The sequence below is a fragment of the Oncorhynchus gorbuscha genome, linkage group LG10 (genome assembly GCF_021184085.1).
Source record: "Oncorhynchus gorbuscha isolate QuinsamMale2020 ecotype Even-year linkage group LG10, OgorEven_v1.0, whole genome shotgun sequence".
In the NCBI taxonomy this organism is placed as follows: Eukaryota; Metazoa; Chordata; class Actinopteri; order Salmoniformes; family Salmonidae; genus Oncorhynchus; species Oncorhynchus gorbuscha.
The window spans coordinates 98,373,094-98,400,137 of NC_060182.1; the positions used below are offsets into that span (position 1 = coordinate 98,373,094).

General features: G+C 45.0%; 1 protein-coding gene across 1 annotated transcript; it reads right to left on the reverse strand.

Annotated features, from left to right (window-relative positions):
• Positions 1 to 320: 320 nt before the first annotated feature.
• On the reverse strand, positions 321 to 27,044 carry pank2 (pantothenate kinase 2). Its single transcript, XM_046367614.1, has 8 exons — positions 26,381 to 27,044; positions 25,670 to 25,816; positions 21,098 to 21,303; positions 17,304 to 17,554; positions 12,343 to 12,519; positions 11,231 to 11,354; positions 10,228 to 10,353; positions 321 to 1,734 (listed from the first exon to the last, which is right to left on the reverse strand). The coding sequence occupies exons 1-8, from the start codon at positions 26,622 to 26,624 to the stop codon at positions 1,684 to 1,686; spliced, it is 1,326 nt and encodes a 441-aa protein (XP_046223570.1). The 5' UTR covers positions 26,625 to 27,044; the 3' UTR covers positions 321 to 1,683.

The window sequence follows — 27,044 nt, forward strand, 5'->3', positions numbered from 1 at the left end:
TTGGTGTATGGAGTCAAAGACAGGTCTGATTTTTTTTTAAAAGCATGTCTTCATACAATTGTCTGTATTTCTACCTTAGACTACAACATACCAGGCACTTAACAGAATTTATTTAGCTGAACGTGAAGCACTAGTACAGTGCCTTGCGAAAGTATTCGGCCCCCTTGAACTTTGCGACCTTTTGCCACATTTCAGGCTTCAAACATAAAGATATAAAACTGTATTTTTTTGTGAAGAATCAACAACATGTGGGACACAATCATGAAGTGGAATGACATTTATTGGATATTTCAAACTTTTTTAACAAATCAAAAACTGAAAAATTGGGCGTGCAAAAAAAAACACAGTTTTATATCTTTATGTTTGAAGCCTGAAATGTGGCAAAAGGTCGCAAAGTTCAAGGGGGCCGAATACTTTCGCAAGGCACTGTATATATATACAGCTGATTTGACTAGGCTGAACACAACCAACTTGTGTACGTTACTTGCAACGTTTCCATGCCTCGAAGAATTCAGGGTGTTCTGGAGGCAAAACCCCTATACTGCACAAATATAGCAGATCCAGATCCCTGAAAGTGTTGTGTTGTCTACTACCGTGTCTTATTTAAACTGTAATGTATTTTTAGTTATGTGTATGGACTCCAGGAAGAGTACCTGTTAGCATAGTGATCTGAATAAAAAGTAGTTAAAGTAAAGCCTAATAATGACAACAGTTGAAACTAGTATGGGGGAGAAGAGACAGACAGAGAGACAGAGAGGGAGCGAGAGACAACGAGTGACAGAGAGGGAGAGCAAGACAGAGCGAGACAGACAGAGAGAGAGACAGAGACAGAGAGAGACAGCGAGAGACAGAGCAAGAGAGAGAGCGAGAGACAGAGGGAGAGAGAGAGGAGAGATTGTCTCAAGGCAGAATAAAGACTAAATGTGTAACTATCATGTAAAGTTGAATAAGAGTCTGATTCGTTGGTAACAGTTCATTCAGGTGAAAAACTTAACATTTATGTCCAAAACAGACCCACAAATATTCCATTTGCCATTATCAATCAAAACCTCTTCCATCAATATGTAGCAATTACTTTGCAGCTGAGCTGAAAAACGTCACAGTAGTAAAAGATAAAACATTAATTTAACGTAACATTACAATTCCTGTCAATTGAGAAAGTAAACCAAATTCCACATTTTCCTAAATGAAAAGCATTTGAAGAGAATCGGAACGTCAATGTACTTCCTGTATTGGCTGGAATGAACCCTGACGCGAGTGCCAGTAGAATGCCCATTGGGCGCCAGCCATGGAGCCTTCTATGGAGGTCAACATCTAGAGCTGAGCCATCGGCTGCTGATGGCGACAGAGCAATCAAGCAATTATATTAAACATGTCTGTTTAAACAGACATGTGATTATCCAGCAGTTAAGTTAAGGCAACATCGGTGGTTGTTCCTGGTGGGATTCATAGTCCTGTCAAACGTATGCAGACGGACCAGGCTACTTGTCTACCATAGAGCCCACCTACCTGGCTACTTGTACAGGCAAGCACACCACACCAATAGAGTGTGGAGGATAGAAGTGTAAAGGTCCTGCTGGACGGACAGTCTTTGGTTTAACAGTCTAAGTGCGAGTCTGGCTTTGGGTGAGAGCAGTCCTTGGGTCTTAAGTGCTAGTTTGACCTTCAGGGCCACCGTAGCAATCAGGATGGATCCAGGAGTTCCAGCAAAGCCCCGACTGATCCGAAGTAGCCCTGACAACAACAACAAAAACTATGTTAGTTTACTGCAGATCTCTCACTTTCTCACAGTGTTTTGAAATACAAACTGAGCAGATATACAGTGGTCAAGAGACGTTGTTCCGTTCCATCGCTTTACTTTGTCTCAAGGATTGATCAAGGAAGGAAGAGCTTTACCTCGTCTCAACGATTGATCGAGGAAGGAAGAGCTTTACCTCGTCTCAACGATTGATCGAGGAAGGAAGAGCTTTACCTCGTCTCAACGATTGATCGAGGAAGGAAGAGCTTTACCTCGTCTCAACGATTGATCAAGGAAGGAAGATTGAAGAGCTTTACCTCGTCTCACGATTGATCAAGGATTGATCAAGATTGAAGGAAGAGCTTTACCTCGTCTCAACGATTGATCAAGGAAGGAAGGGCTTTACCTCGTCTCAACGATTGATCAAGGAAGGGCTTTACCTCGTCTCAACGATTGATCAAGGAAGGGCTTTACCTCTTCTCAACGATTGATCAAGGAAGGGCTTTACCTCGTCTCAACGATTGATCAAGGAAGGAAGAGCTTTACCTCGTCTCAACGATTGATCAAGGAAGGAAGAGCTTTACCTCGTCTCAACGATTGATCAAGGAAGGAAGAGCTTTACCTCGTCTCAACGATTGATCAAGGAAGAGCTTTACCTCGTCTCAACGATTGATCAAGGAAGAGCTTTACCTCGTCTCAACGATTGATCAAGGAAGGGCTTTACCTCGTCTCAACGATTGATCAAGGAAGAGCTTTACCTCGTCTTACTGTGTTACTTTAGTCCCTCTTCCCATGGCGTTTACCAGTATGTGTATCTACAGGGCCTTCATAGTATTCACACCCCTGGACTTTTGACACATTTTGTTGTTATGCACATGGATTTGGTAGTAGAGTAGTGGCCTGAGGGCACACACTGAATATGTTGTGAAATGTACTGTAAATGTTTTTCCAATTGTATAACTATGATTCAAAAAGCAATCGATGCCTGAATTTAAAATGGATTAAATTGAGATGTTGTGTCACTGGTCTACACACAATACCCCATAATGTCAAAGTGGAATTATGTTTGTAGAATTATTTTACAAATGAATAAAACATGAAAATCTGAAATGTCTCGAGTCAATAAGAATTCAACCTGTTTGTTTACGGCCTAATTAAACGTGCTTAACAAGTCACATAATAAGTGCCATGGACTGTCTGCAATGAGTGTTGAGCATTAATTACACCTTGGATAATGTATCAATACACCCAGTCACTACAAAGATACAGGTGTCCTTCCTAACCCAGTGTATCAATACACCCAGTCACTACAAAGATACAGGCGTCCTTCCCAACTCAGTTGCCGAAGAGGAAGGAAACCGCTCAGGGATTTCACCATGAGACCAGTGGTGATTTTAAAACAGTTACAGAGTTTAGTGGCTGTGATAGGAGAAAACTGAGGATGGATCAACAACATTGTAGTTACTCCACAATACTAAACTAAATTATAAGGAGGCCTTCACAGAATAAAATATATATATATAAATATATAAATATATATAAATATATATAAAGCACTAAAGTAAAACTGAAAAAAAAATTGGCAAATAAATTAACTTTGTGTCCTGAATACAAAGCGTTATGTTTGGGGCAAATCCAACACATCACATCACTTAGTACCACTCAATATTTTCAAGCATAGTGGTTGCTGCTATGAAAAGCCAACAGACATATACTACTAACGAGGTGCTGACCAATCACTGATTATTATTTGAGCCTGCTGGTCATCTATGAACATCTTGAAAAACAATGTACTCTTAGAAATTTCCACCAGGCACAGCCAATAGAGGACTGGCCACCCCTCATAGCCTGGTTCCTCTCTACCCGGCACAGCCAATAGAGGACTGGCCACCCCTCATAGCCTGGTTCCTCTCTACCCAGCACAGCCAATAGAGGACTGGCCACCCCTCATAGCCTGGTTCCTCTCTACCCAGCACAGCCAGAAGAGGACTGGCCACCCCTCATAGCCTGGTTCCTCTCTACCCAGCACAGCCAATAGAGGACTGGCCACCCCTCATAGCCTGGTTCCTCTCTACCCAGCACAGCCAATAGAGGACTGGCCACCCCTCATAGCCTGGTTCCTCTCCACCCAGCACAGCCAATAGAGGACTGGCCACCCCTCATAGCCTGGTTCCTCTCTACCCAGCACAGCCAATAGAGGACTGGCCACCCCTCATAGCCTGGTTCCTTCCCAGCACAGCCAGAAGAGGACTGGCCACCCCTCATAGCCTGGTTCCTCTCTACCCAGCACAGCCAATAGAGGACTGGCCACCCCTCATAGCCTGGTTCCTCTCTACCCAGCACAGCCAATAGAGGACTGGCCACCCCTCATAGCCTGGTTCCTCTCTACCCAGCACAGCCAATAGAGGACTGGCCACCCCTCATAGCCTGGTTCCTCTCTACCCGGCACAGCCAATAGAGGACTGGCCACCCCTCATAGCCTGGTTCCTCTCTACCCGGCACAGCCAATAGAGGACTGGCCACCCCTCATAGCCTGGTTCCTCTCTATCCAGCACAGCCAATAGAGGACTGGCCACCCCTCATAGCCTGGTTCCTCTCTACCCAGCACAGCCAATAGAGGACTGGCCACCCCTCATAGCCTGGTTCCTCTCTACCCAGCACAGCCAATAGAGGACTGGCCACCCCTCATAGCCTGGTTCCTCTCTACCCAGCACAGCCAATAGAGGACTGGCCACCCCTCATAGCCTGGTTCCTCTCTACCCAGCACAGCCAGAAGAGGACTGGCCACCCCTCATAGCCTGGTTCCTCTCTACCCGGCACAGCCAATAGATGACTGGCCACCCCTCATAGCCTGGTTCCTCTCTACCCGGCACAGCCAATAGAGGACTGGCCACCCCTCATAGCCTGGTTCCTCTCTACCCGGCACAGCCAATAGAGGACTGGCCACCCCTCATAGCCTGGTTCCTCTCTAGGTTTCTTCCTAGGTTTTGGCCTTTCTAGGGAGTTTTTCCTAGCCAACGTGCTTCTACACCTGCACTGCTTGCTGTTTGGGGTTTTAGGCTGGGTTTCTGTATAGCACTTTGAGATATCAGCTGATGTATAAATACATGTGATTGATTATGTTATGGGTATCCTTGTCATCGGCAAGGATTGGGGAGGTTTTTTTTAGGATAGAAAGAAAAGTATAAAGCTAAGCACAGACAAAATCCTGGAGGAAAACCTGGTTGAGTCTGTGTTCAAACCAGGAGAAATTCCGGCTTTTTATTTACAGTAATGACTTAAAATCAGCTTGAAAATCTACGGCAAGATTTTAAAATGGCTGTCTAGCAATGATCAACAACCAAATTATAAAATAATAAATGTGCAAATATTGTACAATCCAGGTGTGCAAAGTAGAGGTCGACCGACTATGATTTTTCAACGCCGATACAGATTATTGGAGGACTAAAAAAAGCAGATACCGATTAATATCGGACGATTTTTATTTATTTATTTGTAATAATGACAATTACAACAATACTGAATGAACACTTTTATTCTAACTTAATATAATACATCAATAAAATCAATTTAGCCTCAAATAAATAATGAAACATGTTCAATTTGGTTTAAATAATGCAAAAACAAAGTGTTGGAGAAGAAAGTAAAAGTTCAATATGTGCCATGTAAGAAAGCTAACGTTTCAGTTCCTTGCTCAGAACATGAGAACATATGAAAGCTGGTGGTTCCTTTTAACGTGAGTCTTCAATATTCCAAGGTAAGAAGTTTTAGGTTGTAGTTATTATAGGAATTATAGGACTATTTCTCTCTATACCATTTGTATGTCATTAACCTTTGACTATTGGATGTTCTTATAGGCACTTTAGTATTGCCAGTGTAACAGTATAGCTTCCATCCCTCTCCTCGCTCCTCCCTGGGCTCGAACCAGGAACACATTGACAACAGCCACCCTCGAAGCCTCGTTACCCATCGCTCCCCTCCGCAAGGGGAATAACTACTCCAAGTCTCAGAGCGTGTGACGTCTGAAACACTATTAGCGCGCACCCCGCTAACTAGCTAGTCATTTCACAATGGTTACACCAGCCATTAGGCTGATAGGCTTTAAGTCATAAACAGCGCTGTGCTTGCTAAGAGCTGCTGGCAAAACACACGAAAGTGCTGTTTGAATGAATGCTTACGAGCCTGCTGGTGCCTACCATCGCTCAGTCAGACTGCTCTATCAAATATCAAATCATAGACTTAATTATAACATAATAACACACAGAAATACGAGCCTTTAGGTCATTAATATATCGTTCCGTAGTTTATCTAACGTGTGGCATCCATGAGTCTACATATTCCTGCACAACCTTCAATGTTATGTCATAATTACGTAAAATTCTGGCAAATTATTTCGCAACGAGCCAAGCGGCCCAAACTGTTGCATATACCCTGACTCTGCGTGCAAGGAACGCAAGAGAAGTGACAACTTCCCTAGTTTAATATTGCCTGCTAACATGAATCTTTTAACTAAATATGCAGGTTTAAAAATATATACTTCTGTGTGTTGATTTTAAGAAAGGCATTGGTGTTTATGGTTAGGTACATTCGTGCAATGATTATTCTTTTTTCGCAAATGCGCTTTTGTTAAATCATCCCCCGTTTGGCGAAGTTGGCTGTCTTTGTTAGAAAGAAATGGTCTTCACACAGTTTGCAACGAGCCAGGTGGCCCAAACTGCAGCATACACCCAGACTCTGTTGCACAGAACGCAAGAGAAGAAGTAACACAATTTCCCTAGTTAGAAATTCATGTTAGCAGGCAATATTAACTAAATATGCAGGTTTATAAATATATACTTGTGTATTGATTTTAAAAAAGACATTGATGTTTATGGTTAGGTACACATTGGTGCAACCACAGTTCTTTTTTTGCGAATGTGCTTGTTAAATCATCACCCGTTTGGCGAAGTAGGCTGTGATTTGATGATAAATTAACAGGCACCGCATTGATTATATGTAACGCAGAACAAGCTAGTTAACCTAGTAATATCATCAACCATGTGTAGTTAACCAGTGATTATGTTAAAATTGATTGTTTTTTATAGGATAAGTTTACATTTACATTTACATTTAAGTCATTTAGCAGACGCTCTTATCCAGAGCGACTTACAAATTGGTAAATGACTATTGTAGTTGGAAATGGCAGATTTGTTATGGAATATCTACATTCGTACAGAGCCCATTATCAGCAACCATCAATCCCGTATTCCAAACGTTGTGTTAGCTAATCCAAGTTTATCATTTTAAAGGCTAATTGATCATTAGAAAACCCTTTTGCCAATTATGTTAGCACAAAAAACTGTTCTTATGATTATAGAGGCAATAAAACTGTCCTTCTTTAGACTAGTTGAGTATCCAGAGCATCAGCATTTGTGGGTTAGTTTGCAGGCTCAAAATGGCCAGAAACAAAGACCTTTCTTCTGAAACTCATCAGTCTATTCTTGTTTGAGAAATGAAGGCTATTCCATGCGAGAAATTGCCAAGAAACTGAAGATCAAGTACAACGCTGTGCACTACTCCCTTCATTTTAACAGTGCAAATGGTCTCTAACCAGAATAGAAATAGGAGTGGGAGGCCCCTGCACAACTGAGCAAAAGGACAAGTACATTAGAGTGTCTAGTTTGACAAACAGACACCTCACAAGTCCTCAACTGGCAGCTTTATTAAATAGTATCCTCAAAACACAAGTCTCAACATCAACAGTGAAGAGGTGACTCTGGGATGTGGCCTTCTAGGCAGAGTTGTGAAGAAAACCATATTACATTTACATTTAAGTCATTTAGCAGACGCTTTATCCAAAGCGACTTACAAAACATTCACCTTATGACATCCAGTGGAACAGCCACTTTACAATAGTGCATCTAAATATTTTAAGGGGGGAGGGGGTGAGAAGGATTACTTTATCCTATCCTAAGTATTCCTTAAAGAGGTGGGGTTTCAGGTGTCTCCGGAAGGTGGTGATTGACTCCGCTGTCCTGGCGTAGTGAGGGAGTTTGTTCCACCATTGGGGAGCCAGAGCAGCGAACAGTTTTGACTGGGCTGAGCGGGAACTGTACTTCTGTTAAATGCTAGCTAGCACCTTACCTTGGCTCCTTGCTACACTCGCATAACAGGTAGTCAAGCCTGCAATACAGTCTCCTCGTGGAGCAATGTAAGGAACAGGGCTTTACAAAAATGCCGTTGATGAAAACTTGAAATCGGACCTAATTAAATCGGCCATTCAGAATAATCGGTCGACGTCTAGTGCAAAGCTCTTAAGAGACTTATCCAGAAAGACTCACAGCTATAGTTGCTGCCAAAAGTGATTCTTAATATATATATTTTTAATTTTACCTTTATTTAACTAGGCAAGTCAGTTAAGAACAAATTCTTATTTTCAATGACGGCCTGGGAACAGTGGGTTAACTGCCTGTTCAGGGGCAGAACGACAGATTTGTACCTTGTCAGCTCGGGGGTTTGAATTTGCAACCATTAGGTTACCATGCCGCCCCAAATACATAATAATATGTATTAACTCAGGGTTGAATACTGATGTAATCAAGATAGTGTTTTATTTTACAAATATTAAACATTTTCTTCACCTTTAACAGAGTATTTTGTGTAAAAATTACAATTAAAATCACCTTGTAACGAAATGTGAAAAAAGTCAAGGTGGATGAATATTTTCTGAAGGTGAACCACGCGGAGACATCTTCAAGGGACATTTAACAATATATATATTATACTCCATCACACTGGGGCTTTACTACAGGTTGACTGAATACCTTACCTCGTGTCTGAGGAACAGGGCTTTACTACAGGTTGACTGAATACCTTACCTCGTGTCTGAGGAACAGGGCTTTACTACAGGTTGACTGAATACCTTACCTCGTGTCTGAGGAACAGGGCTTTACTACAGGTTGACTGAATACCTTACCTCGTGTCTGAGGAACAGGGCTTTACTACAGGTTGACTGAATACCTTACCTCGTGTCTGAGGAACAGGGCTTTACTACAGGTTGACTGAATACCTTACCTCGTGTCTGAGGAACAGGGCTTTACTACAGGTTGACTGAATACCTTACCTTGTGTTTGAGGAACAGGGCTTTACTACAGGTTGACTGAATACCTTACCTCGTGTTTGAGGAACAGGGCTTTACTACAGGTTGACTGAATACCTTACCTCGTGTCTGAGGAACAGGGCTTTCAGACCAGTAGACAGTCTTACCTCGTGTCTGAGGAACAGGGCTTTACTACAGGTTGACTGAATACCTTACCTCGTGTCTGAGGAACAGGGCTTTACTACAGGTTGACTGAATACCTTACCTCGTGTCTGAGGAACAGGGCTTTCAGACCAGTAGACAGTCTTACCTCGTGTCTGAGGAACAGGGCTTTACTACAGGTTGACTGAATACCTTACCTCGTGTCTGAGGAACAGGGCTTTACTACAGGTTGACTGAATACCTTACCTCGTGTCTGAGGAACAGGGCTTTCAGACCAGTAGACAGTCTTACCTCGTGTCTGAGGAACAGGGCTTTACTACAGGTTGACTGAATACCTTACCTTGTGTCTGAGGAACAGGGCTTTACTACAGGTTGACTGAATACCTTACCTTGTGTTTGAGGAACAGGGCTTTCAGACCAGGTTGACAATCTTACCTTGTGTTTGAGGAACAGGGCTTTACTACAGGTTGACTGAATACCTTACCTCGTGTCTGAGGAACAGGGCTTTCAGACCAGTAGACAGTCTTACCTCGTGTCTGAGGAACAGGGCTTTCAGACCAGTAGACAGTCTTACCTCGTGTCTGAGGAACAGGGCTTTCAGACCAGCAGACAGTCTTACCTCGTGTCTGAGGAACAGGGCTTTCAGACCAGCAGACAGTCTTACCTCGTGTCTGAGGAACAGGGCTTTCAGACCAGCAGACAGTCTTACCTCGTGTCTGAGGAACAGGGCTTTCAGACCAGTAGACAGTCTTACCTCGTGTCTGAGGAACAGGGCTTTCAGACCAGTAGACAGTCTTACCTCGTGTCTGAGGAACAGGGCTTTCAGACCAGTAGACAGTCTTACCTTGTGTCTGAGGAACAGGGCTTTCAGACCAGTAGACAGTCTTACCTCGTGTCTGAGGAACAGGGCTTTCAGACCAGTAGACAGTCTTACCTCGTGTCTGAGGAACAGGGCTTTCAGACCAGTAGACAGTCTTACCTCGTGTCTGAGGAACAGGGCTTTCAGACCAGTAGACAGTCTTACCTCGTGTCTGAGGAACAGGGCTTTCAGACCAGTAGACAGTCTTACCTCGTGTCTGAGGAACAGGGCTTTCAGACCAGTAGACAGTCTTACCTCGTGTCTGAGGAACAGGGCTTTCAGACCAGTAGACAGTCTTACCTCGTGTCTGAGGAACAGGGCTTTCAGACCAGTAGACAGTCTTACCTCGTGTCTGAGGAACAGGGCTTTCAGACCAGTAGACAGTCTTACCTCGTGTCTGAGGAACAGGGCTTTCAGCTGGCCTTTAGACCAGTAGTCCATGGCGTAGGCCAGCAGCTTCATGGACAGGGTGTTCACCCTCAGGAAGTTCCCTACGAACACCACCCTCTCAATGTTCTGAACAGAAACACAAACAGGGGGAGGTACAGGTCATTAGGAACACTTATTTTTCTTATCATTGTAAAACGGAATGATTACAAATGGGTCATTTCAACCTGATATTCATATAAATATTTTAAGATGAAGTTTAATTTCTCAAATCAATAACAGACATGAAAAATAAAACAAGTTGCAATGCAGACTGGCTGAAGCAGAGGCTGAAGAAGAGGCTGAAGCAGACTGGCTGAAGCAGAGCCCAGTGCCTTCATAGCCCTGTACAATGCTGCTTGATCCAGATTCCACAAGGCAGCATCATAAAGAGGCTGAAGGCAAAGAGAGAACATCCAGCTCCCCCCTGAACATCCCCCCTGAACATCCAGCTTCCCCCGAACATCCCTCCTGAACATCCAGCTCCCCCCTGAACATCCCCCCTGAACATCCAGCTCCCCTGAACATCCAGCTTCCCCCTGAACATCCAGCTTCCCCCTGAACATCCAGCTTTCCCCCTGAACATCCCTCCTGAACATCCCCCGTGAACATCCCCCCGTGAACATCCCCCGTGAACATCCCCCTGAACATCCAGCTTCCCCGAACATCCCTCCTGAAGATCCCCCCGTGAACATCCCCCTGAACACATCTCTGTGTGATGTTTATCTGTCTCCATTGTCTTTCCATCGTCTTCAAAGCAGCGTGCACTATACAGCCACAACATGCGAACAGCGCCTGAAACTGTTTCCTGTCTGAACCGGCAGCCTGTTTCCTATATTTATAACCACTATATTTATTCACAATTTCAAACTGTACAAATACACTACGGCAGTTTAGATATAGTGCACTACTATTGACCAGGGCCCTGGTGATGCACTATTTGGGAATAGGGTGCATTGTGAAATACCTCGTTGAGCGCAACCATCCTGGTGATGGAGCCGATGTTGTTGGTGATGGAGACCAGGGTGGCTCTGGCTAGATCCTCTTTAGAGATGGACTCCCGCTTCTCTTTACACACCATGTTCCCAAAACTACAAGACAGAAATACATAATGTTCCCAAAACTACACCATGTTCCCAAAACTACAAGACAGAAATACATAATGTTCCCAAAACTACACCATGTTCCCAAAACTACAAGACAGAAATACATAATGTTCCCAAAACTACATCATGTTCCCAAAACTACAAGACAGAAATACACAATGTTCCCAAAACTACATCATGTTCCCAAAACTACAAGACAGAAATACACAATGTTCCCAAAACTACATCATGTTCCCAAAACTACAAGACAGAAATACATAATGTTCCCAAAACTACACCATGTTCCCAAAACTACATCATGTTCCCAAAACTACATCATGTTCCCAAAACTACACCATGTTCCCAAAACTACATCATGTTCCCAAAACTACACCATGTTCCCAAAACTACACCATGTTCCCAAAACTACATCATGTTCCCAAAACTACATCATGTTCCCAAAACTACACCATGTTCCCAAAACTACATCATGTTCCCAAAACTACATCATGTTCCCAAAACTACATCATGTTCCCAAAACTACACCATGTTCCCAAAACTACACCATGTTCCCAAAACTACACCATGTTCCCAAAACTACACCATGTTCCCAAAACTACATCATGTTCCCAAAACTACATCATGTTCCCAAAACTACACCATGTTCCCAAAACTACACCATGTTCCCAAAACTACATCATGTTCCCAAAACTACATCATGTTCCCAAAACTACATCATGTTCCCAAAACTACACCATGTTCCCAAAACTACAAGACAGAAATACATCATGTCCAGAGTGACTTACAAGAGCAATTAGGTTTAAGTGCCTTGCTCAACGGCAGACAGATTCTTCAGTTAGTCGGCTCAGAGATTCGAACCAGCAACCTTTCCATTACTGACCAAACGTTCTTAAAACGCTAGGCTACCTGTTGCAAAACATTTTGCGACGGTGTGCACTAATGAATACACCCCGGGTACTGCTAACGGTTTTACCTGGAGGCCACAGCCCAGCCGGGGAGGCCGAAGCGCTCGTAGTCCCCTCCGTAGATGTCCCGTACTAGCTTATCCACGTGCGTGCTCTCCCCCTGCGACGCCATCTCCAGAGCCTCCTCAAAGCTGGAGCAGCCAGTCAGTAAACAGCACAGCCCCAGGAATGTCCCTCCACCCAGACTGCATGAGGAAACACAGGACATGGTTATAACCTGTAGTAACCTACCACCATATTCTTAGAAATCACTACAAAATGTTCCAGTCTCCTCCTTCCTAGGCCTCAAGGGGGGGGGTTCTCCTAGGTACAGATCTAGGATCAGCTTCCCCTCTCCCAATCCTCAACCTTAACGAATGGTGGCGGAAATTCAAAGTCTGTCCTAAGATCAGAATCTAAAGGAAACCGCTCCGTGTCCCTTCCTGCCTCTAGCCATGCAGCACACAGGACCAGTATGACAGACAGGGCCCGAGCAGTCATGTGCCAGACCGGAAAACTACCAAGGACAACAAACAGAGGCAAGGGGAGCTCCCATAGCCTGGGTACCAGTCTGGTTGAGCTCCCATAGCCTGGGTACCAGTCTGGTTGAGCTCCCATAGCCTGGGTACCAGTCTGGTTGAGCTCCCATAGCCTGGGTACCAGTCTGGTTGAGCAACCATAGCCTGGGTACCAGTCTGGTCTAGCTAGAATTCCATTCCTTTTCAGAACACAAGGAGTGGAATGTAAGCACAAAAATAGGTTCTGGATTTCAGGCTAGGACAACCATCAGTCATTGGAGGAAAAGCTAGCAGATAATCAGAGATCCTATCAAATTACGAGAGAGGTTATATGTCATAAAACCCTCAAAGTTCAAAAACAGGGCCAAATGGCAGCCATCTTGGTAATGGAGAAATCCAAAACGAGTCAATTGGAATGAATGGCAGTAGAGATACGTGAATTATTCGCTGTTTTTACTAATGCAGGAAAACAAAAGTAAAGCATGTGATGTATCAGAAATGTTGCAAAGGAAATAATGTCACCACACAAATATTGTTGTATAATTATAAAAATTGTTTATATGGGTTATATACCAATTTTCTGTATAAATAGCCTCTAAAATACGGACACCGACGTCACGCTTCCAGACAAACTAAACACCTTCTTTGCCCACTATGAGGATAATTCAATGCCAACGTCGCGGCCCGCTAACAAGTACTGCACCCCCCCCCCTTCCTTCTCAGTGGCTGACGTGAGTAAAACATTTAAACGTGTTAACCCTCACAAGGCTGCTGGCCCAGACGGCATCCCTAGCCATGTCCTCAAAGCATGCGCAGACCAGGTGGCTGGTGTGTATACGGACATATTCAATCTCTCCCTATCCCAATCTGCTGTTCCCACATGATGTCAACCATTGTTCCTGTACCCAAGAAGGCAAAGATAACTGAACTAAATGCCTATAACTTCTGTCATCATGAAGTGCTTTGAGAGACTAGTCAAGGATCATATCACCTCCACCTTACCAGCCACCCTAGACCCACTTCAGTTCTTATTCCGCCCCAACAGGTCCACAGACGACACACTCGCCATCACACTGCCCTAACCCATCTGGACAAGAGGAATACCTACGTAAGAATGCTGTTCATTGACTACAGCTCAGCATTCAACACCATAGTGCCCTCCAAGCTCATCATCAAGCTGGAGGAGGCCCTGATCATGTTTACTTTGCTAGCTACTGGTAGAAACTTGGTACAGTTGGCTAAACATTGTGGTAAAGTAGATCTAATATAGGTCTACCTAACGAAGTTAAATAACATCCTCTTTTCAACATTGTTTTTAATTACGATTGCTACTGACAGACACGAGGCTACATTGATTGATGTATCACGTCAAATTGGCTAGCTAGCTAATAACAGATCAGTCAATATGGCTAGTTAACAAGCTAATAACAGATCAGTCAATATGGCTAGTTAACAAGCTATCAGTCAATATGGCTAGTTAACAAGCTATCAGTCAATATGGCTAGTTAACAAGCTAATAACAGGTCAGTCAATATGGCTAGTTAACAAGCTAATAACAGATCAGTGAATATGGCTAGTTAACAAGCTAATAACAGATCAGTGAATGTGGCTAGTTAACAAGCTAACTTTCCGGGGATAAACTAGATGACTATAGCCATATTGACATTATGTTATTAGCTTGTTAACTAGCCATATTGACTGATCTGTTAGCTTGTTAACTAGCCATATTGACATTGTTATTAGCTTGTTAACTAGCCATATTGACATTATGTTATTAGCTTGTTAACCAGCCATATTGACTGATATGTTATTAGCTTGTTAACTAGCCATATTGACTGACCTGTTATTAGCTTGTTAACGAGCCATATTGACTGACCTGTTGTTAGCTTGTTAACGAGCCATATTGACTGACCTGTTGTTAGCTTGTTAACGAGCCATATTGACATTATGTTATTAGCTTGTTAACGAGCCATATTGACTGATCTGTTATTAGCTTGTTAACTAGCCATATTGACTGATCTGTTATTAGCTTGTTAACCAGCCATATTGACATTGTTATTAGCTTGTTAACTAGCCATATTGACTGACCTGTTATTAGCTTGTTAACTAGCCATATTGACTGACCTGTTATTAGCTTGTTAACTAGCCATATTGACTGACCTGTTATTAGCTTGTTAACCAGCCATATTGACTGACCTGTTATTAGCTTGTTAACTAGCCATATTGACTGATCTGTTATTAGCTTGTTAACTAGCCATATTGACATTATGTTATTAGCTTAACTAGCCATATTGACTGACCTGTTATTTGCTTGTTAACTAGCCATATTGACTGATCTGTTATTTGCTTGTTAACTAGCCATATTGACATTATGTTATTAGCTTGTTAACTAGCCATATTGACTGACCTGTTATTAGCTTGTTAACTAGCCATATTGACTGATCTGCTATTAGCTTGTTAACTAGCCACATTGACTGATATAAAGTGCTTCATGGCTACCGATGTAAGTGGTCATTTAGGAATGTTAACTTCGCTTTGGGCACAGGGATTATGGTGGTCTGCTTGAAACAGGTACTACAGACTCAGTCAGGGAGAGGTTGAAAATGTCAGTGAAGACACTTGCCAGTTGGTAAGCGCATTGCTTTGAGTGCACTTCCTGGTAATCCATCTGGCCTCGTGGCCTTATGAATGTTTACCTGTGTTAAAGGTCTTGCTCACATCGGCTACGGAGAGTGTGATCACACAGTCGTTCAGAACAGCTGCTGCTCTCATGCATGCTTCAGTGTTGCTTGCCTCAACGAGAGTACAAAAGACATTTAGCTCGTCTGGTAGGCTCGCGTCTGGGTTTCCCCTTGTAGTCCAACGAGCGTCAGAGCCGGTGTCGTAGGATTCGATCTTAGTCCTGTATTGACGCTTTGCCTGTTTGATGGTTCATCTAAGGGCATAGCGGGATTTCTTATAAGCGTTCGGATTAGTGTCCCGCACCTTGAAAGCGGCAGCTCTACCCTTTAACTCGATGCGGATGTTGCCTGTAATCCATGGCTTCTGGTTGGGATATGTACGTGTGGTCACTGTGGTGACGACGTCGTCGATGCACTTCTTGATGAAGCCGGTGACTGAGGTGGTATACTCCTCAATGCCATTGGATGAATCCCGGAACGTATTCCAGTGTTATCCTAGAAAAACAGCCATGTAGCGTAGTATCAAAGTCATCTGACCACTTCCTTATTGAGCGAGTCACTGGAACTTCCTGCTTGAGTTTTTGCTTGTAAGCAGAAATCAGGAGAATAGAATTATGGTCAGATTTGCCAAATGGAGGGCGAGGGAGAGCTTTGCACATGTCTGTGTGTGGAGTAAAGGTAGTCTAGAATCTCCTCTGTGACATGCGGGTAGCTAGAAGGTAAAACAGATGGTAAATAGATGAAAAACTATTGGTAGATAGTGTGGTCTACAGCTTATCATGAGGTACTCTACCTCAGGCGAGCAATAACTTGATACTTCCTTAATATTAGACATCACGAACCAGCTTTTATTGACAAATAGACACAGACCACCACCCCTCGTCTTACCAGACGTAGCTGTTCTGTCCTGCCGATCCACAGAAAACCCAGCCAAATTAATATTATCCATGTCGTCGTTCAGCTACGACTCGGTGAAACACAAGATATTACGGTTTTTAAATGTCCTGTCGGGAGGATAGTCTCAAACAGAGCTCATCCAGTTTATTTTCCACGTCTTTTCTTCACGTGAATGACGGGGATTTGGGCTGGAGAAGCAGTATCTCCTTCACGTCAGCCTCATTAAAGAAATAAATCGTTCTCCAATCCGTGGTGATTAATCGCTGTTCGGAAGTTATTTTTCGGTCATAGCAGCAACATTATGTACAAAACAGCACAGTTGGTTAGGAGGCCGTAAAATGGCCAACCAACCCCCTGGCGCCATTATAAACCAAGGCCTAGTTGTCAATGGTTTTAGCGGGAGCTGGGGGGAGGGGTTCTGCCACCTGCCCCCCAGCAGCTAAATCGAACGTTGTGCATCTTATTGTGACCTTTTATTGGCAATAACCAATAAGGATGTTGCCTGTAAGCAAGTGTTTGTAACACTTTTTGGTTCATGTACAGATGTTTTGTGAATGCTTAAATAGTGATGTGAATACAATTATGTACATTGATGTTTTTGCTGTGTCGGAAACTCAGTTCAAAACGCTAAACTATTTCACAGGTTCAAGGTTCAACTTGGCCCCTTTTCAACATGTAGAGAAAAACATCTCTGAAGAGGAAGTGCTTCGCTTTTATCCCCCTTCGGCTACATGATACAAAACAAACCAGTGAAGTGATGTCAAACAGGAAATTACATCACAGCAGGAAGTAGAACACAAATGTACATCTACATCTTTTGGTGGGGGGGGTTGAATGTGGTTAATAGACTCAGGTGACAGACTCGACCACCCAGTGACCGCATGCTGACCTTACCTGGTCCCAGTTACTCGTTTGTAGTTGTTCTTGGAGTAGACGGCCAGAATGCTGACGCCAGAGCCGATGTTGACCAGCAGTAGAGGGTAAGGGTTCTCCAGAGTGAAGGGTTTCTGGACACAGTGTTCAGGGTCTGTAGGGTTCTCATAGTAGTAACACTCTGAAGGATTGGACACCACTGAGTCTATGTAGAGAACACCTCGTATCAGACAGTCCAGCTCATCTAGCTTCAGCAGCTGGAGGTCAGCCATCTGAGGAGAGAGGAGAGGAGGTCAGCCATCTGAGGAGAGAGGAGAGGAGGTCAGCCATCTGGGGAGAGAGGAGAGGAGGTCAGCCATCTGGGGAGAGAGGAGAGGAGGTCAGCCATCTGGGGAGAGAGGAGAGGAGGTCAGCCATCTGGGGAGAGAGGAGAGGAGGTCAGCCATCTGGGGAGAGAGGAGAGGAGGTCAGCCATCTGGGAGAGAGGAGAGGAGGTCAGCCATCTGGGAGAGAGGAGAGGAGGTCAGCCATCTGGGGAGAGAGGAGAGGAGGTCAGCCATCTGGGGAGAGAGGAGAGGAGGTCAGCCATCTGGGGAGAGAGGAGAGGAGGTCAGCCATCTGGGGAGAGAGGAGAGGAGGTCAGCCATCTGGGGAGAGAGGAGAGGAGGTCAGCCATCTGGGGAGAGAGGAGAGGAGATCAGCCATCTGAGGAGAGAGGAGAGGAGGTCAGCCATCTGAGGAGAGAGGAGAGGAGGTCAGCCATCTGGGGAGAGAGGAGAGGAGGTCAGCCATCTGAGGAGAGAGAGAGGAGGTCAGCCATCTGAGTAGGAGAGAGGAGATCAGCCATCTGAGGAGAGAGGGAGGATCAGCCATCTGAGGAGAGAGGAGAGGAGGTCAGCCATCTGAGGAGAGAGGAGGTCAGCCATCTGAGGAGAGAGGAGGTCAGCCATCTGGGGAGAGAGGAGAGGAGGTCAGCCATCTGAGGAGAGAGGAGAGGAGGTCAGCCATCTGGGGAGAGAGGAGAGGAGGTCAGCCATCTGGGGAGAGAGGAGAGGAGGTCAGCCATCTGGGGAGAGAGGAGAGGAGGTCAGCCATCTGGGGAGAGAGGAGAGGAGGTCAGCCATCTGGGGAGAGAGGAGAGGAGGTCAGCCATCTGGGGAGAGAGGAGAGGAGGTCAGCCATCTGGGGAGAGAGGAGGTCAGCCATCTGGGGAGAGAGGAGAGGAGGTCAGCCATCTGGGGAGAGAGGAGAGGAGGTCAGCCATCTGGGGAGAGAGGAGAGGAGGTCAGCCATCTGAGGAGAGAGGAGAGGAGGTCAGCCATCTGAGGAGAGAGGAGAGGAGGTCAGCCATCTGAGGAGAGAGGAGAAGGAGGTCAGCCATCTGAGGAGAGAGGACAGGAGGTCAGCCATCTGAGGAGAGAGGAGAGGAGGTCAGCCATCTGGGGAGAGAGGAGAGGAGGTCAGCCATCTGGGGAGAGAGGAGAGGAGGTCAGCCATCTGGGGAGAGAGGAGAGGAGGTCAGCCATCTGAGGAGAGGAGGTCAGCCATCTGAGGAGAGGAGGTCAGCCATCTGAGGAGAGGAGGTCAGCCATCTGAGGAGAGGAGGTCAGCCATCTGAGGAGAGGAGGTCAGCCATCTGAGGAGAGGAGGTCAGCCATCTGAGAGAGAGGAGAGGAGGTCAGCCATCTGGGGAGAGAGGAGAGGAGGTCAGCCATCTGGGGAGAGGAGGTCAGCCATCTGAGGAGAGGAGGTCAGCCATCTGAGGAGAGGAGGTCAGCCATCTGAGGAGAGGAGGTCAGCCATCTGAGGAGAGGAGGTCAGCCATCTGAGGAGAGGAGGTCAGCCATCTGAGGGAGAGGAGGTCAGCCATCTGAGGAGAGAGGAGGTCAGCCATCTGAGGAGAGAGGAGGTCAGCCATCTGAGGAGAGAGGAGGTCAGCCATCTGGGGAGAGAGGTGGTCAGCCATCTGGGGAGAGAGGAGAGGAGGTCAGCCATCTGGGGAGAGAGGAGAGGTGGTCAGCCATCTGGGGAGAGAGGAGAGGAGGTCAGCCATCTGAGGAGAGAGAAGGTCAGCCATCTGAGAACGGGAAGTTATTTTCCTCAATTCACCATATAACAGCATTTAAAAAATATTTTAAATTGCCTAATACATTTACTGACTATACTAAATATTAGGAACACCTTCCCCTTTTGCCCTCGGAACAGCCTTAATTCGTCGGGACATGGACTCTACAAGGTGTCTGAAGCGTTGCACAGGGATTCTGGTCCATGTCGACTCCAATGCTTCCCACAGTCGTGTCAAATTGTCTGGATGTCCTTTGGGTGGGTGGACCATTCTTGATACACAGGGGAAACTGTTGAACGTGGAAAAACCCAGCAGCATTACAGTTCTTGACACACTCAAACCTGTGCGCCTGGCACCTACTACCATACCCGGTTCAAAGGCACTTAAATATTTTGTCTCGCCCGTCTACCCTCACTGGCCCACACCCACAATCCATGTCTCAATTGTCTCAAGGTTTAAAAATCCTACTTTAACCACCTGTCTCCTCCCCTTCATCTACACTGATTGAAGTGGATTTAACAGGTGACATCAATAAGGGATCATATCTTTCACCTGGATTCACCTGGTCAGTCTACGTCATGGAAAGAGCAGCTGTTCCTAATGTTTTGTGCATATATTCACTTAAAAATCAATTAACATCAGGAAGAATAACATTTACCTTTCTGATCATGTGGTGTCTTATAACAACCCCCCCCCCACACACACACACTTTATGGCTGTGCCTGCTAGTGACCACTGAGGAGCTGCCTCCAGAACAACATTCAGGATGAGAAACGCTAACCTGCTAGTGACCACTGAGGAGCTGTCTCCAGAACAACATTCAGGATGAGAAACGCTAACCTGCTAGTGACCACTGAGGAGCTGCCTCCAGAACAACATTCAGGATGAGAAACGCTAACCTGCTAGTGACCACTGAGTAGCTGCCTCCAGAACAACATTCAGGATGAGAAACGCTAACCTGCTAGTGACCACTGAGGAGCTGCCTCCAGAACAACATTCAGGATGAGAAACGCTAACCTGCTAGTGACCACTGAGGAGCTGCCTCCAGAACAACATTCAGGATGAGAAACGCTAACCTGCTAGTGACCACTGAGGAGCTGCCTCCAGAACAACATTCAGGATGAGAAACGCTAACCTGCTAGTGACCACTGAGGAGCTGCCTCCAGAACAACATTCAGGATGAGAAACGCTAACCTGCTAGTGACCACTGAGGAGCTGCCTCCAGAACAACATTCAGGATGAGAAACGCTAACCTGCTAGTGACCACTCTGAGGAGCTGCCTCCAGAACAACATTCAGGATGAGAAACGCTAACCTGCTAGTGACCACTGAGGAGCTGTCTCCAGAACAACATTCAGGATGAGAAACGCTAACCTGCTAGTGACCACTGAGGAGCTGCCTCCAGAACAACATTCAGGATGAGAAACGCTAACCTGCTAGTGACCACTGAGGAGCTGCCTCCAGAACAACATTCAGGATGAGAAACGCTAACCTGCGAGTGACCACTGAGGAGCTGCCTCCAGAACAACATTCAGGATGAGAAACGCTAACCTGCTAGTGACCACTGAGGAGCTGCCTCCAGAACAACATTCAGGATGAGAAACGCTAACCTGCGAGTGACCACTCTGAGGAACTGCCTCCGGAACAACATTCAGGAAGAGAAACGCTAACCTGCAAAACATTACAGTAACTAGGAAGGATGTTCGCTCTCTTTCCCGCTAAAATCTTTTCCCCCGGTTGACTGTACCCACCTGGCGGAAGTCGAACTCAAACTTGTAGGCACCCCCTCCGGTGGCACAGAGGGTGGTGTGGAGGCTGGAGAAGTGTTTGTTGCGTGCCATCTGTAGGAAGGCCGGCAGATCCTGGGTGGGGAAGCGAATGAAGTGGAGGTTCCCTGTGCGTCCGCAGATCGTCAGGTCCTTCATCTCCAGGTGAACATCTCTGATCCCCGTCTTACCTAGCAGATTCACCGTCAGAAGGAATGTACATATGACCATCCCATCCCCATCCATCCATCCATCACCATCCCCATCCATCCATCCCCATTCATGGCAGCCTCTCACTCAGCACCACCTTGTCGTCAGTGAACACTCATCCCCAGTCTAAGTACTGTACGTGGAACATCTGTGTCTTCTGGAGAGTTACGGTACATTTTAAAGTTATGCTCTACTACGAACCGATGGAGAATCCTTTAACACTTACATCAAAGATATAATAATGCCACCTATAACATTTGATAATAGGTCGCTGTTTTTAAAAATGAGGTTTGATTATGTTCAAATGACAGTTCAAATCATTTAAAAAAAACACATTTTCACTTAAGTCATTAAGGGATATTATGTGTAGATAAAAAAACATTTTTTTTAATCCATTTTGAATTCAGGCTGTAACAACAAAATGTGTATAAAAGTCAAGGGGTGTGAAGCCTTTCTGAGCTGTATAGAGAGCCTGCGTAAAGTCAAGGGGTGTGAAGCCTTTCTGAGCTGTATAGAGAGCCTGCGTAAAGTCAAGGGGTGTGAAGCCTTTCTGAGCTGTATAGAGAGCCTGCGTAAAGTCAAGGGGTGTGAAGCCTTTCTGAGCTGTATAGAGAGCCTGCCGTAAAGTCAAGGGGTGTGAAGCCTTTCTGAGCTGTATAGAGAGCCTGCGTAAAGTCAAGGGGTGTGAAGCCTTTCTGAGCTGTATAGAGAGCCTGCGTAAAGTCAAGGGGTGTGAAGCCTTTCTGAGCTGTATAGAGAGCCTGCGTAAAGTCAAGGGGTGTGAAGCCTTTCTGAGCTGTATAGAGAGCCTGCGTAAAGTCAAGGGGTGTGAAGCCTTTCTGAGCTGTATAGAGAGCCTGCGTAAAGTATTCAGACCCCTTGACTTTTCCCCACATTTGGCTACTTCACAGCCTTATTCTAAAATGGATGACATTTCGGTCTCATAGCAAAGGGTCTGAATACTTACGTAAAATAAGGTATTGTTTTAAAAAATATATTTTTAATACATTTGCACACATTTCTAAAACAACTGTTTTCACTGTCATTATGGGGTATTGTGTGAAGATTAGAGGATTTTTTATTTATTTAATTTTTAAAATACATTTAAAAAATGTAAAAGTAGCCTATGCCTAAAGGGCAGAATCAGGATTATTTGCATCAATCCAGTGGCCATTTTGTTTGGAAACCTCCATCACAAAACTGCACTACAAAACTGCTAACCAAACACAGTCTGGCTGCGCCGGAATTATTAAAGGGTACTACACGAAAATGATCTACATTTCTCAAATGGTACCCTGATGTGGATTAAGCACTGTTGTGGACTTAGAAAATTAACTAAATTGGATGTTCTACGAAAAAAAGTGGTTTTGAGAGCAAAAACAACAACAAAAACAACCGGGTGAAATCAGTCTGTATTGTTTTGGTATCAAGTATTGTTTAAAACAAGTTATTCTGCCCTCTAGAGGACTTTGCAGAAAATAACATACGGCACTTTGAAAATCAGCAATAAATACAGATTTATAACAGTCTCTTTTCCTTTTCAGTAAATCTATCCAAATCAGCATAAGAACACAAGGGCAGCTCATTTAAAAAGATGGCTAGTCATTATTAGCCTGCTTCTGTATGGAATGCAGGTGCATTATGGGACGCAGGCATTATTGATTAACTTAGATGCGACCAAATCATGTGCTGGCGCCACCAGGGGAAATAGTTAGTAGCGCCAGTGCCACCAGGGGAAATAGTTAGTAGCGCCAGTGCCACCAGGGGAAATAGTTAGTAGCGCCAGTGCCACCAGGGGAAATAGTTAGTAGCGCCAGTGCCACCAGCCACCAGGGGAAATAGTTAGTAGCGCCAGTGCCACCAGGGGAAATAGTTAGTAGCGCCAGTGCCACCAGGGGAAATAGTTAGTAGCGCCAGTGCCACCAGGGGGAAATGCCACCAGGGGAAGTAGTTAGTAGCGCCAGTGCCACCAGGGGAAATAGTTAGTAGCGCCAGTGCCACCAGGGGAAATAGTTAGTAGCGCCAGTGCCACCAGGGGAAATAGTTAGTAGCGCCAGTGCCACCAGGGGAAATAGTTAGTAGCGCCAGTGCCACCAGGGGAAATAGTTAGTAGCGCCAGTGCCACCAGGGGAAATAGTTAGTAGCGCCAGTGCCACCAGGGGAAATAGTTAGTAGCGCCAGTGCCACCAGGGGAAAGAGTTAGAACCCTGCAGTGTAGAACCCTGCAGGTATGGTTCCAGCCCTACATAGAACATCAGCTCTTACCCAGGTAATGGAATACAGTGCAGGGCCACTGCAGGATGTGACGACACTGGTTACCGGTACTACTTGACAGACAGCATTTTGTGATTATTATTTTTGACCCTGCTGGTCATCTATAAACGTTTGAACATCTTGAAGAACGATCTGGCCTTAACTGGCCATGTCCTCTTATAATCACCACCCGGGACAGTCAGAAGAGGACTACCACAGCCTTCTAGAGGGACTGACTGTCAGCCTTCTAGAGGGACTGACTGTCAGCCTTTTAGAGGGGCTGACTGTCAGCCTTCTAGAGGGGCTGACTGTCAGCCTTCTAGAGGGGCTGACTGTCAGCCTTCTAGAGGGACTGACTGTCAGCCTGATAATGTAAACCTCATCTATAGGAACTTTTCTCCAGAGGTGTTTTAACATTCTGTAAGCTATACATGTTCCCTGTGTACACCTGTAATGGACAATCAATACAATTGAAAATGACATGGCATGTGAGGTCTTACCGTAGGCTGTTTTAGGTCTATAGTCTGGGCCAGGTGAGGTCTTACCGTAGGCTGTTTTAGGTCTATAGTCTGGGCCAGGTGAGGTCTTACCATAGGCTGTTTTAGGTCTATAGTCTGGGCCAGGTGAGGTCTTACCGTAGGCTGTTTTAGGTCTATAGTCTGGGCCAGGTGAGGTCTTACCATAGGCTGTTTTAGGTCTATAGTCTGGGCCAGGTGAGGTCTTACCGTAGGCTGTTTTAGGTCTATAGTCTGGGCCAGGTGAGGTCTTACCGTAGGCTGTTTTAGGTCTATAGTCTGGGCCAGGTGAGGTCTTACCGTAGGCTGTTTTAGGTCTATAGTCTGGGCCAGGTGAGGTCTTACCGTAGGCTGTTTTAGGTCTATAGTCTGGGCCAGGTGAGGTCTTACCGTAGGCTGTGTTAGGTCTATAGTCTGGGCCAGGTGAGGTCTTACCGTAGGCTGTGTTAGGTCTATAGTCTGGGCCAGGTGAGGTCTTACCGTAGGCTGTTTTAGGTCTATAGTCTGGGCCAGGTGAGGTCTTACCGTAGGCTGTGTTAGGTCTATAGTCTGGGCCTGGTGAGGTCTTACCGTAGGCTGTGTTAGGTCTATAGTCTGGGCCAGGTGAGGTCTTACCGTAGGCTGTGTTAGGTCTATAGTCTGGGCCAGGTGAGGTCTTACCATAGGCTGTTTTAGGTCTATAGTCTGGGCCAGGTGAGGTCTTACCGTAGGCTGTGTTAGGTCTATAGTCTGGGCCAGGTGAGGTCTTACCATAGGCTGTGTTAGGTCTATAGTCTGGGCCAGGTGAGGTCTTACCGTAGGCTGCGTTAGGTCTATAGTCTGGGGGCCAGGTGAGGTCTTAGCATAGGGAAGCTGGGACCAGGAGACTGAAAAATAGCTTCAATCTCAAGGCCATCAGACTGTTAAAACAGCCACCACTAGCACAGAGAGGCTGCTGCCTACATACTGACTTAAAATCATTGGCCACTTTCATAAATGGATCACTAGTCACTTTAATAATGTTTATATATCTTGCATTACCCATCCAATATGGATATACTGTATACTCTTATATATTGCATCTTGCTTATGCCAGTCAGTCATCCATATATTTATATATTATTATTCCATCCCTTTACTTAGATGTGTGTGTATAAGGTAGTTTTTGGGGGAATTGTTAGATATTGCTGCACTGTCGGGAACTAGAAGCACAAGTCGAGAGATCGAGAAACAGCTTCTAGAGAGGCTGCTGCCTACATTGAGACCCAATCACTGGACACTTTAATAAATGGATCACTAGTCACTTTAAAAAATGCCACTTTAATAATGTTTACATATCTTACATTACTCATATCACATGTATATACTGTATCTACTGCATCTGGTCTATGCCGCTCGGGCATCGCTCATCCATATACTCATATGTACATCTTCTCATTCACCCCTTTAGATTTGTGTGTTTTAGGTAGTTGTTGGGGAATTGTTAGATTACTTGTTAGATATTACTGCACTGTCGGAACTAGAAGCACAAGCATTATGCTACACTCACATCTACTAACCATGTGTATATGTGACTAATAAAATGTGATTTGATTCTTACCGTAGGCGATGTTGGAGGTCAGGTAGCGCCGGATGCTCTTCAGGTTCTCTACCTCCTCCTGCTCCTCCTCGGCTGTGATATCTTTGGGCTCAAAGTAGACCAGCTTCACCAGGGTGCCACCGATGTCCATCCCAAACCAAGGGAAGGCTGTACAGACACAGAGACCAAACAGAAAGAGGACGAGGAAACAAATGTTTGTTAATCAAAATGTCAGCAACAGTAGATACAAATAGAGCTGCTGCATAGAGACAGGTCTGGAAGTGATTAGGAGGAAGGGTGAACAGCAAATCTGTATGTCAACAACACACTACACAATGAGTTATCATTTACAGCACTGGGGTTACTGCACAATCCCAACTCATCTGTAAAGTTTGGCATCAAATAACACTACAATATATACATTAAACATGTGTTAACTGTTTCTTCTTTTTTTTAAATCGCGCAATCGTGACACAAAAGCTTATTGAACGATTTTCTTCAAATACAACGCTAATAAATATGAGAATGACAGTAGACCGCCGTGTAAACACGGTGCTCCTCCAAGGCAGTGCGCACTGGGACGCCATCTTGTCTGTCTGCTGGAGAAACATAGTCACATTGTAGACCTGGAAATGACAGGGTCGCATCTATTATCTATTATGCTGCCGTTAGACTAACATTAACATAATAGGTAAAAAAAAACTGTAAATATAATTTACTGGTTCGACATACGTGGCCTGATTTTTCCCAGGGAGTCAATCTTTTGCCTCGACGAATAGTTGGATGTGGATGTGCGTCGGTCGTCGGTAGTGGCACAACCCCCGGTCGTGGTCGTCTCCGTGTTGTTACCGTCTAATATAAACATATTCGACTCGTCACTCCTTGAACACGACTGTTTCGGTGGAGCAGGCGCCGTTTCTTCGTTCTCCCCGGTCTTCGGTTCATTCTCGCCGTGGTGGCCATTCCGTTTCTCCATTGAATACAATTGAAGAATGACGTCTTGATATACAATTAGTATTAAATTCTGCGTTCCGACTGAGATAATATCTCAAGCTGACAAGATAGCTTAAATGAAAATGGATCTGTTTTTAGCTATAATTTAGTTTGTTTTTTTTGGATGTCATTTCGTTTTCACAACAAGATGATGCTGAAGAGTGACAGGAGCTCTGAGCCAATTCCTTCTAACCTAAACGTCCCTTCAACAACATGTCCCAGTCGGTTAAAGGGATCTAGCTTTTGATCAAATTAACGTCAAAAAGTATCATATTTTTTTGTTGTTGTTGCATTTAATCTAACTCTAAACCATTTTCATAACATTAACCTAATTATCCTGTTACGATCATTCGAAAAGTTAAAATGTTAAAATTTTATTTTTTGTTTTTACAAAAGCTGGATC

Bases quoted from the DNA above. Each gene is read 5' to 3' on its own strand.
- pank2 (XM_046367614.1), bottom strand. From the start codon at position 26,624: ATGGAGAAACGGAATGGCCACCACGGCGAGAATGAACCGAAGACCGGG. The intron at 25,817-26,380 runs GTATGTCGAACC...GTGTCTGTACAG, and splicing joins CCTGGGAAAAATCAGGCCAC to CCTTCCCTTGGTTTGGGATG. The intron at 12,520-17,303 runs GTAAGGTCAGCA...TTCCTCATGCAG, and splicing joins AAACGAGTAACTGGGACCAG to TCTGGGTGGAGGGACATTCC.